The sequence below is a fragment of the Schistocerca americana genome, chromosome 8 (assembly GCF_021461395.2).
Source record: "Schistocerca americana isolate TAMUIC-IGC-003095 chromosome 8, iqSchAmer2.1, whole genome shotgun sequence".
Lineage (NCBI taxonomy): Eukaryota > Metazoa > Arthropoda > Insecta > Orthoptera > Acrididae > Schistocerca > Schistocerca americana.
Genome location: NC_060126.1, coordinates 156,243,485 through 156,262,980, shown reverse-complemented (window position 1 = coordinate 156,262,980; position 19,496 = coordinate 156,243,485). Strand labels below are relative to the sequence as shown.

Genomic DNA, 19,496 nt, shown 5'->3' with positions numbered 1-19,496 from the left:
AATTGTTGTTGAAAATAATTATAACAGGGACTTGTACATGGATGTTGATGGGAGCTGGCAGCAGAGAGGACACATTGATCTGAATGGTATTGTAACAGATACAACAGATGGACACTGGCAAGATAGTTGGTGTGGCAATACCTTTCAAGCATTGCAGATGCAAGGATAAAAAGAAAAATAAACATGAAGAAGAGTGCATAGCAAACTAGTATGGTTCTGTTGTGTCTAGACAAGACAGCCTAGACACAATGAGAGGAAGCCGAAAGGCACGCGCTAAGTTAAAGCAGGAGGGCGTGAGATCTGAAACAGGATACGTAATGAAAGCTATAAGGAAAAGTACGTAGCTTCTGGAATACTTAACTTTAATTCATCCTTTTGGTACATCTGGAGATTGTGGCGATACAAGTGAGACTCTTTAGATACATGCAATGTTACTAATGGCGCCTTGCTAGGTCGTCGCCATTGACTTAGCTGAAGGCTATTCTAACTATTGGCTCGGCAAAGGAGCGAGGCTTCGTCAGTATAGTCGCTAGCTACGCCGTCCGTACAACTGGGGCGAGTGCTAGTCCGTATCTCGAGACCTGCCGTGTGGTGGCGCTCGGTCTGCGATCACACAGTGGCGACACGCGGGTCCGACATGTACTAATGGACCGCGGCCGATTTAAAGCTACCACCTAGCAAGTGTGGTGTCTGGCGGTGACACCACAGGTTCAGGTGGTGATATGGAAGTTTCAGGAGTAAGAAGTATTTTTCAACGCTCATAAAAATGGTACAGCGTTAAATACATAAATTATCTTGAAGATGTTGACTCAAAAGCATTCGAAGAAGTTGAGAAACTGAGGCCCAGTGGAAAAATATGAACAGTTTCAAACTAGAGTGTGCTGGCCACGTTCAGAAAAAAATGGAATCAAGACTTCAACGGCTCAAGGCTAGTATGACAGGCAAGAAATTGAGGTATGGAGAAACTTTAGATGGGAAAAGCAGACTGACAAACGCTGCTACAGACCATATTTAGAAGTGCTATGGTCTAGCAATTAGACAGAATACAACAGATACTGAATGAAGAAAGGAGCAGTCTCGCCTCTGTTTTTTCATACACCTTCAAGTAATATGAATCCCCAACGGGGGCTATGTCCAAAAGGAGAAGATAATTGGTGCATGCCCGAGGTAGGATTTGAACCTGCGACCGTAGCAGTCGCGCGGTTCCGACCTGGAGCGCCAGAACCGCTCGGCCACAGCGGCCGGCTACTAAATAAATGTCTTCACGGTTTGAGTTAAAATCCAGACGAGGATGTGAACCATGTGATACGAAAGAGACTACCTGCCACTCAACAGAGTGTAAAGTTTTCCATCAAATGGTGCTCTGAGCATGATAACGAACTCCAGCAGCTATACTTTGTTTAGATAATGAACGGCTAAGGTCTTCAGACTATATAGTAAAATCTATGCAAAGATGGCAAGAGAACATAGGAAATCCATCAAGAGGAAGCTCTTGGGCAATTCTGATGACATTATCTATGGAGCAGGCATACACTGAAGTAAGAACTTTTAAGCTCATTTCCGGTAACTTCAATTTTTTCTGTATAAATTACAGTTCCTCAGAGTCTATTTACAGTAGGAAGATGAAATTTTCAGGACTTGTTCCTTAATACACTCTAACATATCCGAAATAAAAGATTTGAGAAATTATTTAGTATTAAGGGATTTGTATTTCAAAACTCTTGTTAAAATTTATAACTTTTTTAACATTTAGAAAAAATCAGATGTCTCAAAAACTAAACTTTCTTCTCCCAAAATGATCAATTCAGTACAAAATCAGAACCCATGTCGGCATCCAGTGAAAAAATCGAGAGTATTGTCCCAATAAATCATGAGAAGATGTTCCGAACTTTTGACTCTGTTTAACATTGTAAGCATAGGGCATTCCGTATTCGGTACTGGTATTTTGGAACTGCTCCTAGGAGAGGTCGTCGGCCAATTACGCCACAAATTGTGAAGCAGTTACTGCTGCCATGGCCGACAATGCTCGACGCAGTGTGCGGTCGTCAAGCATTTCACGAGCTGTGTCACCAGGCTGGACATTCCACTGCCCACCGTTCGAAAAGTGCTGCGAACAACTATGAAATGGAATCTAGTCTTTTTCCAGGTTTCCGTGGATGTAAATGGTCGTCACACTGAACAATATGGGTACCGTGGAACGTAAACATGGTACCACATTAACAAATGTCACCCTCTGATGTGGAAATTAAAATGTATTTTTTTCAATGGTTATTCTTTACTTTTCTTTCGAATTTCCTTACAAACGTTTCTAAAACGTTTTATTGTGGTACGATAACTCATTTTTCATGGAGACCCTTTAAAGCAATGAAAGTTTAATTAGAACCACCCTCTACAAGCGCTGTGAATTCAGACTTTTAGGGCACTGACGACTTATCGCTGTCTCCTTGGTTAACGAGTCGCGGTAATTCCCAGTATGCGCACTGGGGTTTGTATCTATATCTACAGCTCCGCAAACAGTTGTGAAGTGCGTGGCATAGAGACCCTCCAAGATATACTTATTCAGCCTTCTTCTTGAGCCACTCATGTATGGAGCGGGGGGAATGATTGGTGCACGGTGTAATTATTCTACTCTTCGCGATCCCAACGGGAGGGATACATATTGGATTCTGCAGTCATCACTTAAAGGTGGTTTTCGAAACTTTATAAGAAGACTTTCATGCGATATTTGGCGTCTGTCTTCAAGCGTCCTTAAATAAAGTTTCTCCAGCATCTCCAAGCCGCCCTCTTACGCGTCAAATAGACCTGTGACCGTTCGTGCTACTCTTCTTTGTATCCATTCAGTATCCCCTGTCAGTCCTATTTGGTATAGATCTCACACTCTTGAGCAATATTCTAACATGGGTCGCGCCAGTGTTTCGTGAGCAATTGCCTTCCTAGAGTGATTGAATTTTCCATTTTCCTAGCATTCTGTCAAGGAACCGAAGTCCGCCACCTCCTTCACCCACGGCTGTGCCTCTTTGATAGTTAGATTTCGTCTTCCTTTAAATTTTTACATTCAGTATTTTGTACGAGCAGAACGATTCCAATTATAGCTCATAAAGACTGTATACATAAGAGAAAACTATTTCTCGTTATGTGAAGTGCAACATTTCACCTTTCTGAACATTTAAACCAAGTTGCCAATATTTGCACCACTTTGCAAACTCGTAAAGATCTGACTAAATATTTGTGCAGCTTTCTTTCAGTCAGTGCTTCATTGTAGATAACCACATTATCTGCGAAAACTCTGAGGTTACTATTAATATTGTCTGCAAGATCAGTAACATACAACATGAACATCAAAGGTCCCGATAAAAGTCCCTTAGCCACACCTGATGTGACTTCCATCAGTCGATCACTCCTTCCAAGGTAATGTGCTACGTGCTCCCCACCACGAAATCGTCAGTGCTGTGACAAATTCTCTGGCATCGCGTGAATATTATCGTACTTTCGATAATCATCGTTAGTTTGTTAATAAATGCTTTCAGGAAGTCAAGATTTACTGCAGCTACCTGATAACCTTGATTCATGCCTTCCAGAAAGTACTCTCGAACAACTCTGTGACCGCTTTGTGAAAATACCGTCTCTTTGAAAACGATTCATCCCGTTTATACATGAATGAAGGGAGAAACTTGGGGTAGATTTTATCGTACGCATAGAAACACAGAGTTTTTGTTTTCAAAACAGCCATCTGATTCTACTAGTGTTAAATGTTTTAAGTGCGTGCACGTAAAACTTCGAGGTGCATTTTGTAATTATACTAACCAACCTGGCGATGCTTCGTGATTGCTAAATATGTATGGAAATAGAATGTACTTCCTAAGCTCCTTCTCCTCTACACTCAGTCCATTTCCTCCTCCACCTGTCTTTGTCCTCGTGCTCCCCCGCCTCTCTGTGCGTCAACTCCTCCCCCTATCTCTGTCCATCTGTTCCTCTCCCCACCTCCCTCTCTGTCTCCTCCACTTTCCTCTCTCTGTCAATCTTCTCCTTCCCCCTGCCTCTGCCCGTTTCCTCCCCTCTCGTCTTTGTCTATTTCCTATTCTCCTCTCTCTCTCTCTCTCTTACGTTGCGCCTTCTTTATTGTTATTGCAAACGAAATCATGACTGAAGCCCGAACAACAGGTGCAGACGTACTAGGGCACGTATAACAACTCCGAAATACTGCACTGATAGTGGCTAATTACTAGCTGAAATCTGGACCTGCTTTAATAACGCTTGAACGGAAACAACGACTGACCGTGACTCATTATCGTTCTGAAAGATTATCAGATTTGCCTTGTACATACATTTTAGTGTCGTTATGGTCATCAGGTACCTATTTTAGTTGGAGGATCTTAATGTAACGATATCCGTGTGATAGCACAGATGGAGAGAGAGACAGAGAGACAGAAGACGGACAGACAGAGAGAGAGAGAGGTTGCTTTTTTATTATGTGATGTGATCAATTTTCTGTAACGTCAGAGTACATGATGATTGTGCAAATGATTGTATAATTTTGAATCCCTTCAAAATAATTAACTATGTCAACCATATCTGGGAAGATTATGTCGAGTCCAGTGAATAAGCTTGTATGACAGCTAAAGTTATCACGTAGACCCATCACTCGATGGGTGCTAAAAATTTCTACTCAAAATCATTCATACCACACATAAGGATACAATACTTTCATCCTGGTTGCTTCAGACGAATAACACGGTATTTTGTCTAGGTGTAGACAAGATCACTTTAAATATTTACAAATACAAGGAGCTAGTAAAGCGTACAATCAAGAACACGAACTCGATATAATTAGTAGCAATCTTATGGAGTCGCTGACATTGTTTGAAATCCTAGAATAGCTTTTCAGATCTGAAAAAGTGAAACGGAGTAATGAAGTGAAGTCAGTCAGAGGAAAGGAGAAAACTGGATTGGTTGGAATGTGAACGGCCTGTGGGTCTATGAAATTACTGCATGCAATGCTGGTACGATTACATCTTTATTGGTGCTCTGGTGGGATTTGTAACGTCATTCAGGTGCGTTACTACTTCTGTTGAGTTCTTTGGCAATTGACATGGCGGTAGGCCTTGAAAGAACAGAACTGAGGAGCTGGAATCGTAACATGTTCGTCAAGACTGCACGAAACTGTAATAGAAGTGCTTGCTGAACGTTATTGGGAACTGGAATGAGATTTTCACTCTGCAGCGGAGTGTGCTCAAACTCCGCTGCAGAGCGAAAATCTCATTCTGGAAACATCCCCCAGGCTGTGGCCTAGCCATGTCTCCTCAATATCCTTTCTTTCAGGAGTGCTAGTTCTGCAAGGTTCGCAGGAGAACTCCTGTGAAGTTTGGTAAGTAGGAGATGAGGTACTGGCAGAATTGAAGCTGTGAGGAGTCGTGCTTGGGTAGCTCAGATGGTGGAGCACTTGCCCGCGAAAGGCAAATGTCTCGAGTTCGAATCTCGATCCGGCACATAGGTTTAATCTGCCAGGAAGCTTCGTTATTGGAAACCATTTGAAGACAGGCAGAACATTTCGGCGGTATTTGAAAAGTAATATGCAACATTTCAGTGCCGGCATTGTACGTATGTGTAGTGAAATGTTAAAGATAATAAAAAATAATAAATCAGGCGCGTCGTTGCTGCTGCTGTTGTTGTTGTTCTTGTTGATCTGCTGGTCTTCACTCAAGCCTCTTCATCCAAATAACTGTTCCAGTCTACATACAATTGAACCTGCTTACTGTATTCGTGGTTACGTATCCGTCTACAATTTTGATCCCTCACATTATCCTTCATTACCAAATCGCCTATTGCTTCAAGCCTTAGAATGTGCCGTATCATCCCATCTCTTTTTATAATCAAGTGTGCCATAAATTTCTTTATTCCCCAGTTATATTCAGTATTTCTGCATTAGTTATTCGATCTACTCATCCAATTTTCAACATACCTCTGTAGCACCATATTTCAAAAGCTTCTGTTGTCTACTTATGACACCGAGCGAGGTGGCGCAGTGGTTACACACTGGACTCGCATTCGGAAGGACGACGGTTCAATCCCGCGTCCGGCCATCCTGATTTAGGTTTTCCGTGATTTTCCTGAATCACTCCAGGCAAATGCCGGGATGGTTCCTCTGAAAGGGCACGGCCGACTTCCTTCCCCATCCTTCCCTAATCCGATGAGACCGATGACCACGCTGTCTGGTCTCCTTCCCCAAACCAACCAACCAATCTACTTATGACAACTGCTAATCGTCCACGTTTCACTTTCACACAAGGCTATGCTCCAGAAAAACACTTTTAGATACGACATTCTAACATTTAAATTTGTACTAGGGGTAAAAAAAATCCTTTTTTCAAGTTTCGTGCAATCGTCAGTCTGCAGTTTACATTCTCTCTACTTTTGTCATCATCAGTTATTTTGCTGCCCAAATAGTGTTACTGATCTATCACTTGTAGTGTCTCATTTCATAATCTAATTCTCTCAGCATTACCTGATTTATTTTGACTACATTCTGTTAGTCTTGATTTGGTTTTGTAGATGTTCGTCTTATAATCTCTTTCCAGGACACTATCCATTTCATTCAACAGCTCTCTTAAGTCTTTTGCCGTCTCTGACACAATTACAATGTCATCAGTAAACCAAAAAGTTTTTATTTCTTCTCCCTAACCACTAAATCCTCTTTCCAAATTTCTCTTTGGTATCATTCAAATTTTTCTCAATGTACTTATTAGATAGAGGTTACTCACTCTGTCTCACTCCCTTCTACCCACTGCCCTCTTTTCATGTCCTTAGGCTCTTATATCTGCAAAAGTTAAATATCCCTTTGCTCCATGATTAAATATTACAGGAACTGTTGCGATTTAATGTAGGCAATTGGTGGTTCTTGTCGTCCTGGTTCATCTTCCGTCCTTTAAACTAAGTTACATTTTAACACGACGACAACGGTTACCACTTCGCAGCTAAGTGGAAAAGGTTTGAAGATGACACCTAACCGCCGAAACCAGCACTGCCTTTTTGGCTTGCAACTTTGGCCATTATAAATATCAGTTATGTAGCTGAAGACTAGAAATTCAGAAAGGGCTAAGTACCAAAGAGAGTGTTTGGAGATGCTGAAAGAAAACCAATTTATTCCGTGTAGAATGTCTTGATACAAATAATACATTACTAAGTCACACCATAGGCCGCTGTGATCCGGTACGTAATTCAGAGACTTGACTGAACGACTAGTTCCGTTGACAAGGAGTGACAATAATACCCGCATTTGCAGGTAACCTAAAACCAAATATCGTGAAACATTATAATATTACATTATTATTGTTGTGACTTGGCAAGACAGCCAAGTCACAATGAGAGGAAGCCGAAAGGCACGCGCTTAAGCTCACGCAGGCTGGCGTGAGGTCTGGAACATTACAAGGGAAATTATAGTAGCAAATAAAGTACGTAGTTGATATAATACTTAACTTTAATCCACAATTGGAGAACATCGCTCTTGATGATACAAAAGTATATATAAACTGGTAATGGCGCCTTGCTAGGTCGTAGCAAATAACGTAGCTGAAGGCTATGCTAACTATCGTCTCGGCAAATGAGAGCGTATTTGTCAGTGACCCCTTGCTGGCAAAGTCGGCTGTACAACTGGGGCGAGTGCTAGTAAGTCTCTCTAGACCTGCCGTGTGGTGGCGCTCGGTCTGCAATCACTGACAGTGGCGACACGCGGGTCCGGCGTATACTAATGGACCGCGGCCGATTTAAAGGCTACCACCTAGCAAGTGTGGTGTCTGGCGGTGACACCACAATTATAGTATTTGTTTTCAGTCATAATTGTCTCACGTAGATACTCTTATTGCGAAGGATTAATATTAGATGTGCTGATCACATACCTGCGTGCTTGGTTGTTGCTCATACTTTTTACTTCCTGTCTTCTCTTGTTTGAGTAGACTATTTTTAAAGCGTTCGGAGTTCTATAAAAAGTACTGAGTTCTATGTAATGAGGCTTGGGAAAAATTAATAGTAACACATTTACTTTGTTAAATAATCACGTTCATTCTGATGGCGTGTTTGGCCATGGCGATTCTTCTTATGGTGTCGATTACTTCTTTTCCACGTCATATACTGAGATAGAAAGTAGCACGTAAAGTTAACTTTATAGAGAAAATTATATTTTATATAATATATTTTTCTGTACTTCATTTTCAACCAGTAAAATCTCGCGGTGACTATTTACTATAACGTTAAAAGAGTGAATTATTATCTATCATTTAAAAGAGATATTTTACGTGATTCTTCTTCTTGTCAAAGTCGGCGGTTTAAATATTTTGGGCTTTAATTAAAGCATTATATTCCGTTCTCTAGCTTTAAGAATAGCGTGAAATTGCCATCTGTGCTGCGCCCCTGTTCAAGCTTTTCAGTAAACGCAGTAAGGAATGCAGTAGCGAGCTGTGACGAGTCTGTTATCAGAACAAGCTAAATGCATCGTACAACAAGCCGTAAGACTGTACCGACATATGCACACGTTGCGTTCATTCATTTTTTTGAAGAGAGGGTTACAGCATTACCAAGGCCACACACTTGTTTAACGTTGGAGCCGCGAGCCGCTCGTGAATTGCGAACGTCGGCAGCCCTGCTGAGTATAAAGTAGCCACCAACACGCACGGTTCACTGTCAGACCTCAAATTTCAGTCCACAAGAACAATGGCTCGCGTTCTCTCACTGGTAAGTACCGACTCAATACCGCCTTGTCTCTCTCCTCAAGGTCGACTCTGTGAAGTCATTCACAGGTCATAGCAAGGTGCCGGTCTTATATTTCACTCTGAAGCCACTTGTCATAACGAATGATTCGGCTAAATGTGTTATTTATTAGATTCTCGACAGATATTCCCCATTGAAAATGACATCAAACGTTTTTCACATTCAAAGAAAGACATAATTTCCACCAAGCTGTTAGGTTAACGCCGGACACTGTGGCCGAGCTGTTCTAGGCGCTTCAGAACCGCGCTGCTGCTACGGTCGCAGGTTCGAATCCTGCCTCGGGCATGGATATGTGTGATGTCCTTAGGTTAGTTAGATTTAAGTAGTTTTAAGTCCAGGGGACTGGTGACCTCAGATGTTAAGTCCCATAGTGCTTAGAGCCATTTGAACCATTTGTTAGGTTAACATAGCCTGAAAGACCGGTGGAAATGAGGTATTGCTTCGAACTTATATAGGCTGCGGCGATCATCCAAAATAAGCTCTTTACGTTTCTTTAGAATAGATTTAAATATGTTAATTAATCCATACTAGCAGTTGTTTCTCTCTGTCACCAAACTGCCATATGTTATATTCGATAACAGAACGGCCAAGATCTGTATAACTTTTTGTGCAAAAATGAATGCAGGAATGCCCCTGATTCTTTGTTTTCTTCAATTTAATGTTTTTAACTACGCAGAACGTTCTTCAGTATTACGGATACTTGTTTGATTTCCATGATTCCACTGTATTATACCATCTGGAATCATAATTTGTTGCTACTCTGTGGACGTACAAATAGTATCCTCAATCCCCGCCCTCAAAAAAATGAAGATGAGTAGTATCTATGGTGTTTGTTCACGGGTTTCGAGCAGACAGTTGTTCAAGTGCATCCAGGTTCTCTGTGATCCATGTAGATTTATCCTCTAAGAGTAGTTGTCGTGAATAATATGTGCTCATTGAAAAGGTGATCAGGAAGTGGACACTGGACGGGAATCCGATTTGCAGTTGGATAACATTTCTTTAGCCATTATAAAGAAAGACGTACACTAGTATGCAGGTTTCATTATCAATAGGCTTCCTGGAGAATCCGATGAGATTTGCAGTGCTCTGCATTATTTATTATATGTCCGTTCGTAAATGTTTCTTTAGATCTTTTTAATTTTTATAATCTTCTTTATTTAGAATTGGTTTCTAAGAGCCCACTGCCAGTAAAAATTATTCATCAACTTGCTCGAATTATTTAATCTTCGAACAAGTTTGGAGGTATAACATCATCAGACAAAAAAGACAATACAAAAACTTATGACATTCATGTACGAAGACCTTAAAGTAGTTGTATTCTGTCTTGCCATAAAACTACTTTAAGATCTATGTAGAACTATGTTAAATATCTTTGTAACGTCTTTCTTTGCCTTATGAGGTTACAAAAAATTGTGACGAGCAGCGGCCTTTTAAAAATGCTGTTTAGAAGTTTGAACAAACAAACGAGGTTCTAAATTCTTTTTCCGATTTGAATTTCTCTTATGAGCGTTCTGTGAATTATGTAGTTTCTCATTAGGTGACTACGTAGCCACACGTGGCACACTTCTATGGAACTCTGTTAATTAACTTTAAGTAAAAAGTAATTAACACGACCACAAAAGCCTTAAAAGAATTCCCACAGAAGCTGCTACTCACACAGATACATATTTATCGTTGCTACTTCTGGTTAATGGGGTCCCGGGTGCGATTCCCGGCCGGGTTGGGTATTTTCTCCGCCGGAGTACTGTGTGTTTATATGGTACCCATCATCTCCTTATCATTCTGGAAGTGGCGAGATTGGCACTGGAAAGACTGGGAACTTGTACGGGTGCTGATGATCACGATGTTGAGCTCGCCACAAACCAACATCATAATCATCAGGGATACAAAGGCGTTCGTCAGATTGTGTAAAGTGTCCATACGTAATTTATAACTACGTCTTCAAAAAGTGTATATATCTGAAATAACTTGAAAATTTTCTTCCAATCCTCTCATAATCAACTACCAAGTCGAAAGAGGACTTTCAGTGTCGCAGGCAAGCTTCGATCTCACGCTAGAGCTATGTTATTCTTCTGGACTAATATTGATTCTCTCATAATCAACTACCAAGTCGAAAGAGGACTTTCAGTGTCGCAGGCAAGCTTCGATCTCACGCTAGAGCTATGTTATTCTTCTGGACTAATATTGAATACAGTTTATCTTCCCTTTAACTAATAAATCACCCGTAGCTAACACCCTTTTCCGTTTCAGGGTTTCTGCTAAATTTAAAAATTGGATTACCAATGGAAGCGGATCCGAACAGAAAAGAACCGGTCAAGTCCGAGTAGGACTCACGCTCTGAAGGTTCCAAACGAACTTAATTATGCGTATAAACAGTTCATCTACAAGTTTTGATGAGTGAGTTTACGAGTATCACAATACGTGACGTAAATGGCCGTATCTTTTGATTACATTGACTTAGAAGGTTAAATCTTTTACGCCTCCAAGGAATCGTAGACCTTAGTATTTGATGTAAATTTCAACTTCCTCTACACCAGTGGTTCCTAACCTTTCTTAGACAGTTACCCCTGAGTTCAATCAGATATTAACAAGTACGCCCGACCATCACCCCACCCCCCACCCCCGTCTGTTGCATCCTCCTCCTCCACATATCATCAACTTTAGCGCCTAAACTGTATAATGAAAGACTTTCCTTGGAGTACTTTTGTTTTTAAATTGATGAATGCTATTTAGTTTGTGTGTGTGTGTGTGTGTGTGTGTGTGTGTGTGTGTGTGTGTGTGTGTGTGTGTGTGTGTGTGTTGGTGGGGGGGGGGGGGAGGGGGGGGGGAGAGGTTAGAATGAATGCCAGAGGAATTCATAGTGCATCGCAAGTGCTACCCATAACTCCTTCCCAGACATGAAAGTTCCACAGTGAGTGTAGACACTTCGTACAAAACATACTTCCCTAGTATTACTTTCCATTGCGGCACTTTCTTGACCTGCACACTGCAACCCCATTTAACATCAACCAAATTAAAATATGTGTACTATACTTACTCTTCGTAAATCATTTGACTGCTGCACTCCTTACTTCAAAACTAGGAGAAATTGGAAACTTCAGGCAGTTAATGCTTTCTGTCTGACCAAACACTAGTAGTAATAGTAATAATAATAATAATAGTGATACTGTGTACATCGCTTTCTCCGCTCAGGGACTGCGTGTTGTTCTAATCATCATCATTTAATCCCTATCGCCGCGCAAGTCGCCGAAGTGGCTTCAGATTGTAAGACCTGCTGACCTGCTCCCGGCGAACGGTTTACCCGACGGGAGGCCCTAGTCACACGACATTTACATTTCCGAAACGAATAATGAAGCAATTTCTGGAGTACTGCAGGTACTATCTACAATTTGGGGAAGACATTTTCTTAGGTATTAACCATTTGTTACGTATACGTGTAATTTTTATCATCAGCGATGTACTAGACAAAGCACAACATATGTGTGTTCTTGCTGGACTATGTGACGAACGTGTAACTTCCACCGCATTAATGCTGCTAACTGAGAAAAAGCAAGTGTTGATAACTTACATAATCAGTGTTAGATTTTACGAAAATAGTGATAATAGTAATGATCGTTTGAAAATAATTTAATTTCATTACTGAATCAGAAACAAATTGTTTACTTTTTACCCTCAGAAAATTTAAATTTACTCCTCAGGGGGTAATTACCTCAGTCTGGGGCTAATGATTTACCACGAAGTGATCCTATACGGTACCCATTTTCACCGATTGAGGCACGGAATTATAAAAACGGCCTCTCATATACAAGGTTTCGGATTACGAATCAAATTAGTAGCTTAGTTTGACTGAAAAGTGATGGTACAAAATAACCTACGCGGTGAAGACTTAATTTTTTAACGCACCACTTAACAGTGGGCGTAAAAAAAGGAAAACTGAATTTAACTAACCGTACCAAAAATCTCACCAAGGATAAAAGTGTTTATGTAACGCGACTTATAGTCATTTGCAGTGTAAAACGGGCATGTGGACCCAGTCTGAAATAGTAACATATAAATATAAGGCACCCAATAACCACCCTATCTGTAGAACAATGCACTGCGACTCAGTAACCTGCGTCAGCACCGAAAACTACATTTTTTTCTGAAAAAACAATGAAATAAATGTGAAATATAACATTTGTAGTGATTACCACAGTTGTCGATGAAAATCATAAAGGAATACCAACTGTGCTAGGCAAATAGTACGTATCACTTTAAGTCGTCGTATTCCAACTACACAGTGTAAGACAGCCTATTTTTGAGAAAATCGCAACCTGTTACAAAAATATCACCCACTTTGCTAGAAGTTGGTCTGAAAGAGTGGCACTACGTACTTTTCCGCCCGTGTAGGTGATGAAGAATTTGTCATGATGAAAGAGAATTTTAACCCCCTATTACTGTCACCACAATCTCATTATATTACATCCAGGTTATTCGTTTGTTGTCATTAACACAAGTTTCCTTCAAAACTGAAACAACCGGCAAAACGCTTTTCTAACATATGGTCTTACCAAATAATTCAAAATAATTAATATTACTTTATGTAGTCCAAATTTATATATTCTGTATTTAATAGGAATCTTGCTTAGATCAAAATACGCTTTAATAAAAATACATTATCGTGCTGGTCGATAGAGTGCAGAACCTAGAATGATATAAGTTTTGAAACTGAGTGTTACGATAGAGTTAATTTCATTTCCCAGAATGAATTTCAACTTTGCTTCGGAGTGCGCGCTTATCTGAAACTTCGTGCCAGACAAACACAGTTTGCCGTACCGGGAGTCGAACCTGGGACCCATGCGCTCCGCGGGCAAGTCCTCCACTAACCGACCCACCAAACCACGACTCGCGACCCGTGGGGAGGGGAAGGAAGGCCTGTGAGGGCGCGTCGTCAGTCGTGCTTGGATGGTTCGGTTGTAGGGCGGCTGTTCCAGGTTCGAGTACCAGTGCATAGTTTTGGTCTGCGAGGCGGTTTCAAATGTCAGTGTCGTATATAAGAAAAACTTTCTCTTCTTCCAAGGCAGACTTACTTTGAAGTGGTCGGCTTTAGCAGAGGTGCTCACAAGATGATACTCTTAAGGTAACCTACTTCAATGCCAACACCTTACAAAAATATCGAGTACAGAAATACGCCTCACTATTCAGCGCCTCACAACCTGCTTCAAGTCATCAAGTTTTCACATTCTTTTTCATGCACGCATATCCGATTTGCTCCAGTTGAGCTATGGAAAATTCCTGCCCTTTTCCTTATGTAGTCATAGCCTAGTCAACAGAGACCAACACAGCTCGACTTGAGAAAAAAATCGTGTAGTCGCAAATGTCCACACACTACTAGGTGGGAGTGTCGTGAACAATATACTAAAAACTCTGATCGGTGGGGTGTGAGCGTTGGTATTGTGAGTCTATATGGTATTTTTAATGTTTTTCTGGATTAACATCGAAAGTTGTGGTTTCTAGAGAAAATGTTTCCCTCTACGAAATTAATGTACATTACATTTTTTACAAAAAAGTTCTACACATGTTTTAAAGCACTAATAGTTTCCGCTTTCCGGGGATGCAAATATCGCAGATTATTAAAAATGTTGTTCTGACGGTATCAAATTATTGTTCATCTCTAAATAAGTGGGTTAAAAATAAATAATAAATTTCTGTATCATATCTAAGTGCAGTACAGCCGCATTAAAGGATAAATTGTGTTCTGGGAGCGTAACAGGGTGAAGGGTGGAGATGTGTCGGTCAAAAGTCCGTGGGAAGATAGGTCGCCGGATTATGTTCATGCAATTCCCTCCTCCATAGGGCTCCAAACTGCAGAGCGAGCAGGTGACTACCTATTATATACCCCACTACGTCACAAGAAGCAACAACACACCACGAATAAGAATTTAGCATGTCATTCATGGCACCCCCTCCTAACACCGTGCAAAAATTTGCGACTAAACGATTGTTTCCCCTAATTTTCCTTCGTTGACTAGACTATGACTTCGATAGGTGTAACAATTTACAACATATGCATCGGCATAGATGTCTTGAGTTCTTTATACAAGGAGCGAACCATATCTACCCCTTATAACCTATATTTAGAATAAGTGGACATTTTCTCACCAGGTTCCATCGCTCCACTGGAGTCTAAGGTTAAATTCTAACTTAGCCCTGAACCTCACATCTGAGTCACACGTGTCAATGCTCAAACGTTATTTTTCTTCTAAGGTAACCGAATTCCTTCACATCGTCTACTACATGTCCAATCGTTTTCATGTTAAATTTGTTGTCAGTCTAATTTCTGCTATTCCTCACTGCTTTTATTTCTGCGACATTATCTCAGCAAGCACATATTCAGTGCTCACAACGCTATTCATCTCATCAATAAGTGCTGTAATTCATCGTCAGTTTTTCAGAGGGCAGAAATGTCAACAGTGAAACTAATCATTGATGTCCTTTCACCCCAATTATTATTTCAGATTCTAGAGCTTCATTGCTCCTCGATGTACGGTCTGAACAGTAAAGGGGGAAGATTTCATCCATGGCTTCCAGTCTCATTATTCCGTATTGCTTCTCGTAAATATTGTGCATTACTCATGTTTCTCACATAGTTTCCCCTTTTTTCGGAAAATTTCAAATATTTTGCACTATTTTACATTGAAGCGCCAAAGAAACTGCTATAGATATGCGTTTTAAAATACAGAGATATGTAAACACAAAGAATTCTGTGCTGCGGCCTACATAAGACAAGAAGTTCCAGGTGCAGTTGTTAGATCGGTTACTGTTGCTAAAATGGTAGGTTATCAAGATTTAAGTGAATTTGAACGTGGTGTTATAGCCAGCGCACGAGCAGTGATACACAGCATCTCCAAGGTAGCGATGAAGTAGAGATTTCCCCTTAGAGCGTACCGTGAATATTAGGAATCAGATAAAACATCAAATCTCCGACATCGCTACGGCCGGAAAAACATGCTGCAAGAGTGAGACCACCGACGAATGAAGAGAGTCGTTCAACGTGACAGAAATGCGACCATTGCCACACTACTGCAGATTTCAGTGCTGAGCCTTCTACAAGAGTCAGTGTCCCCAAAAAGGGGACTAAGCTGGTGCACGCTCTGAAACGGTGCGGAGCTGTATGCAGTTGGAGTGATATTGGACCCCTGACAGCTCTAGATACGACTCTGACAGGTGACACGTACCTAAGCATCCTGTCTGATCACCTGCAGCCACTCATGTTCATTGTGCATTACGACGGACTTAGGCAAATTCAGCAGGACAATGCGACACCCCACAATAGCGACAGAGTGGTTCCCGGAGTATTCTGAGTTTAAACATTTCCACTGGCCACCAAACTCTCCATTCATGAATATTATTGAGCATATCTGGGATGCCTTGCAACGTACTGTTCAGAAGAGATATCCAGCCCCTCGTACTCTTACGGATTTATGGGTGGCCTTGCCGGATTCATGGTGTCAGTTCCCTCCAGCACTACTTCAGACATTAGTGGAGTCCATACCACGTCTTTGCGCGGCACTTCTGCGTGCTCCTGGGTGCCCTACACGATATTAGGTAATTGTATCAGTTTCTTCGGCTCTACAGTGTATGTTATAGAACCCTGTTTCTGGGTTGACAGATCCTATGATGGTGTTCGTATTTTTCTTAAGTCTTGCCTGCATTATCAAGGTGGATAATGAGACCATGCGAAATCCCCCATAAAGGGTGTTCCAAAATAATCTACAAATTTGGTAACGTGTATTTCAGACGACGTTAGAGGACTCACAGGCGATCCTGAGACACACGTGCCTTTGGAGACCTACATGTTCGTGTATCTCATTGTTTTACAGGTGTGCCTTCTGGCGGTGGCCTGCCTGGCCCTGCTGTGTGGCTGTGAGGCCTCCTACCCCCTGGCCGTCTCACACGGACACGGGTACTACCCGCACAGCTACAAGTACCCTGGCTACGGATACAACACTGGTAAGTAGCCCTTGTTCTTCACCATATAGTCTTGTTACGAGCTGGAAGAAGATCTGTGCGCGATCCGGAGAAATGTAAAAACATGCGAGGCAATGGTGACCCTATGATTCATCTTAGAGGATTGACTATAGAAAAATAAATCCGCACTACAATTGTAGCACTTGTAGATTTAGAGATAACTTCTAACGATGATGATCGGAATCCACTCTCTAAAACTCTGAAGGTAGCGGGATAAAATACTGGGAGCGAAAAGTCAAGGTGTACAAAGAACAGACTGCTTGTTATAAGAGCCGAAGAATATGTGTGTGTGTGTGGGAGGGGGGGGGGGGGGGAGGGGGGCAGCAGTGCTTTAAAATCGCGTGAGACGGGGCTGTAGTACATTCCGAATGTTATTCGTCTGTACACTGAGCAAGCAGTAAAGAAAGCCAAAAGTAAATTTTGAAGGGAATTAGCGTTCAATGAGGCGAAATAAAAATTTTAAGATTTGATGATGACATTGTAATTTTGTCAGAGAAGCAGATGATCTTGAAGAGCAGTTGAAGGAAATGGATAGCGTCTTGAGTAGTAGGAAACTGAACTTCAACGTTAGTAATAAAAATGATGGTGGAAAGTAGTCGATTCAAATCAGGTAACACAAAAGAGACGTGACTTTAAAAGCGGTAGATGACTTTTGTTATATTTAGCAACAAGAGAGTTAATGATGATTGAAGTAGAGAGAATAGAAAATACGAACTGGCAATAGAAAGAAAAGCAGTTCTCAAAAATAGAAATCACTTAATATCTAATGTAAATTTAGGTGTTAGAAAGTTTTTTTCTAAAGATATTCGTCTGGAGTGCTGCGTTGCACGTAAGTGAAACGTGGAAGATAGCCAGTCGAGACAAAGAGAGAACATAAGCTGTTGAGATTCAGTGTGACAAAAAAAAGTTGAATTTTAGACGAGCAAATCGGAATACTAATGAAGATGTGCAAAACTTGACATACTGTCTTCGGAGAAACTCCGAAATACCTTGACCTAAAACGCAAAGACAACTATAGTTCCAATACTTACAGTAGTTTAGTAACTTCACCTGTAGCTATTTTTTGTTAGTAAGGAGATTATTTTTCCTGGTTTGTGTTTCCTCTCTCACGGGATTATATGTATATGAATTGGTAGTCCAATGACGCCAGTGGTCCCTCCCTGGTATTACGACGAGTATATCATTGATATCCTCAACAAATTTGCAGCTGTTATTGATATTAAAAGATCTACAATATGTACACGCTGCCTTCATGTACTCCCTCAATTGACACAATTATGTGCGAAATAGTGCTTTTGATTTTAGATCTGATGAAACAACAACGTTGTACATCTCATAGCATATGTTGGTTAGTTATTTTATTGTTGTCTACAGTCCTGAGAATTGTTCAGGTGAACCGAAACCGGTAACTAAAAAGACTAATACAGGCTTGACGGATGATAGAATATGTCTAATGAAGATGTACTGAATCTAACAGGGGGGAGGGGGGGGGGGGGGAGAATTGCAATTTGAACGGGATAACTTGATTAAGCATAGTGAAAATGGAATGGGAATGGAGGAAGATATGAAGAGGCGTGAAGAGGGCTGTAAAAGGAAGAAAACCAACGCTTGGAGACAGAAATAGGTGAAATTGAATGTAGGTCACAGTACTTATAGAACGATAAAGAGATTTGCACAGAACAGACTAGTGAAGAGATCTGTATCACACAAGTCCTTGGAATCAAGGATACAACTGCATGCATGTAATGTTTCATAACTCTACTTTTCTCATGAAGTACATGCTTTGAATAATGTATGTGAAACGTGTTAGCAGCCTTAGGTTCGAATTTTTGCTTCTGTGTTACTGGTCAATGATTCTGTGTTCTTCAAAACAGTTCTGGAAGTAAATTTACAGTTGCCTACTATATTCACGTAACATAATGCGTGCCCGCGTCTCGTGGTCGTGTGGTAGCGTTCTCGCTTCCCGGGTTCCCGGGTTCGATTCCCGGCGGGGTCAGGGATTTTCTCTGCCTCGTGATGGCTGGGTGTTGTGTGATGTCCTTAGGTTAGTTAGGTTTAAGTAGTTCTAAGTTCTAGGGGACTGCTGACCATAGAAGTTAAGTCCCATAGTGCTCAGAGCCATTTGAACCATTTTTTAACATAATGCGTCATTCCAAAATGATGCACTAACGGCTATTTATGATAAATAAATCATTCATATGAATTGTGTTTCAGGTAAACATGGCTATGGTTCCTATGGTTACGCTGGCCATGGATACCCTGTTCGTGGCTATAATAGCCACTACAGTTACCCAGCTCACGGCTATGGTAGTCACTACAGTTACCCCGTGTACAGCCATCAAGGATATGGATATGGCTACAACCACGGGTATAGCCTTGGATACGGCCATGGCCACAGCCATTGGTGAAGATAAGCGTCTCATCCCGCGTCCACCACTCATGATTACTGCGTCTATGACTGCTGAATTACCAAATCAACACTGCTGCGAAGCTCTCTTTTTGTTGTTCTGAAACCGACACATTATACTCACAGTGACAGTAATTTGGTTCATCTACCTTAAATCATTCAATAAATGCTTGAAGTCCAAAGAAATGCTTGTTTTTAATTTTTAATGTTCGTCATTTACCTTTATTATTCCTTCCGTTGGTCCCCCATTCACTCCACATGACTTTCTGCTCTTCTACTACGAGGGGTGCTTTTCAAGTAAGGTCCGTTCTGTTGTAGA

The 19,496-nt window shown here is 41.1% G+C and overlaps 1 protein-coding gene across 1 annotated transcript; it reads left to right on the top strand.

The window, feature by feature from the left end:
• The first annotated feature begins 8,703 nt into the window (after positions 1-8,703).
• LOC124545649 (prisilkin-39-like) lies at positions 8,704-19,178 on the top strand. The gene is made up of 3 exons (XM_047124594.1): positions 8,704-8,724; positions 16,623-16,752; positions 18,985-19,178. Exons 1-3 carry the CDS (start codon positions 8,704-8,706, stop codon positions 19,176-19,178), a joined length of 345 nt encoding a protein of 114 aa, XP_046980550.1.
• Positions 19,179-19,496: the final 318 nt, after the last annotated feature.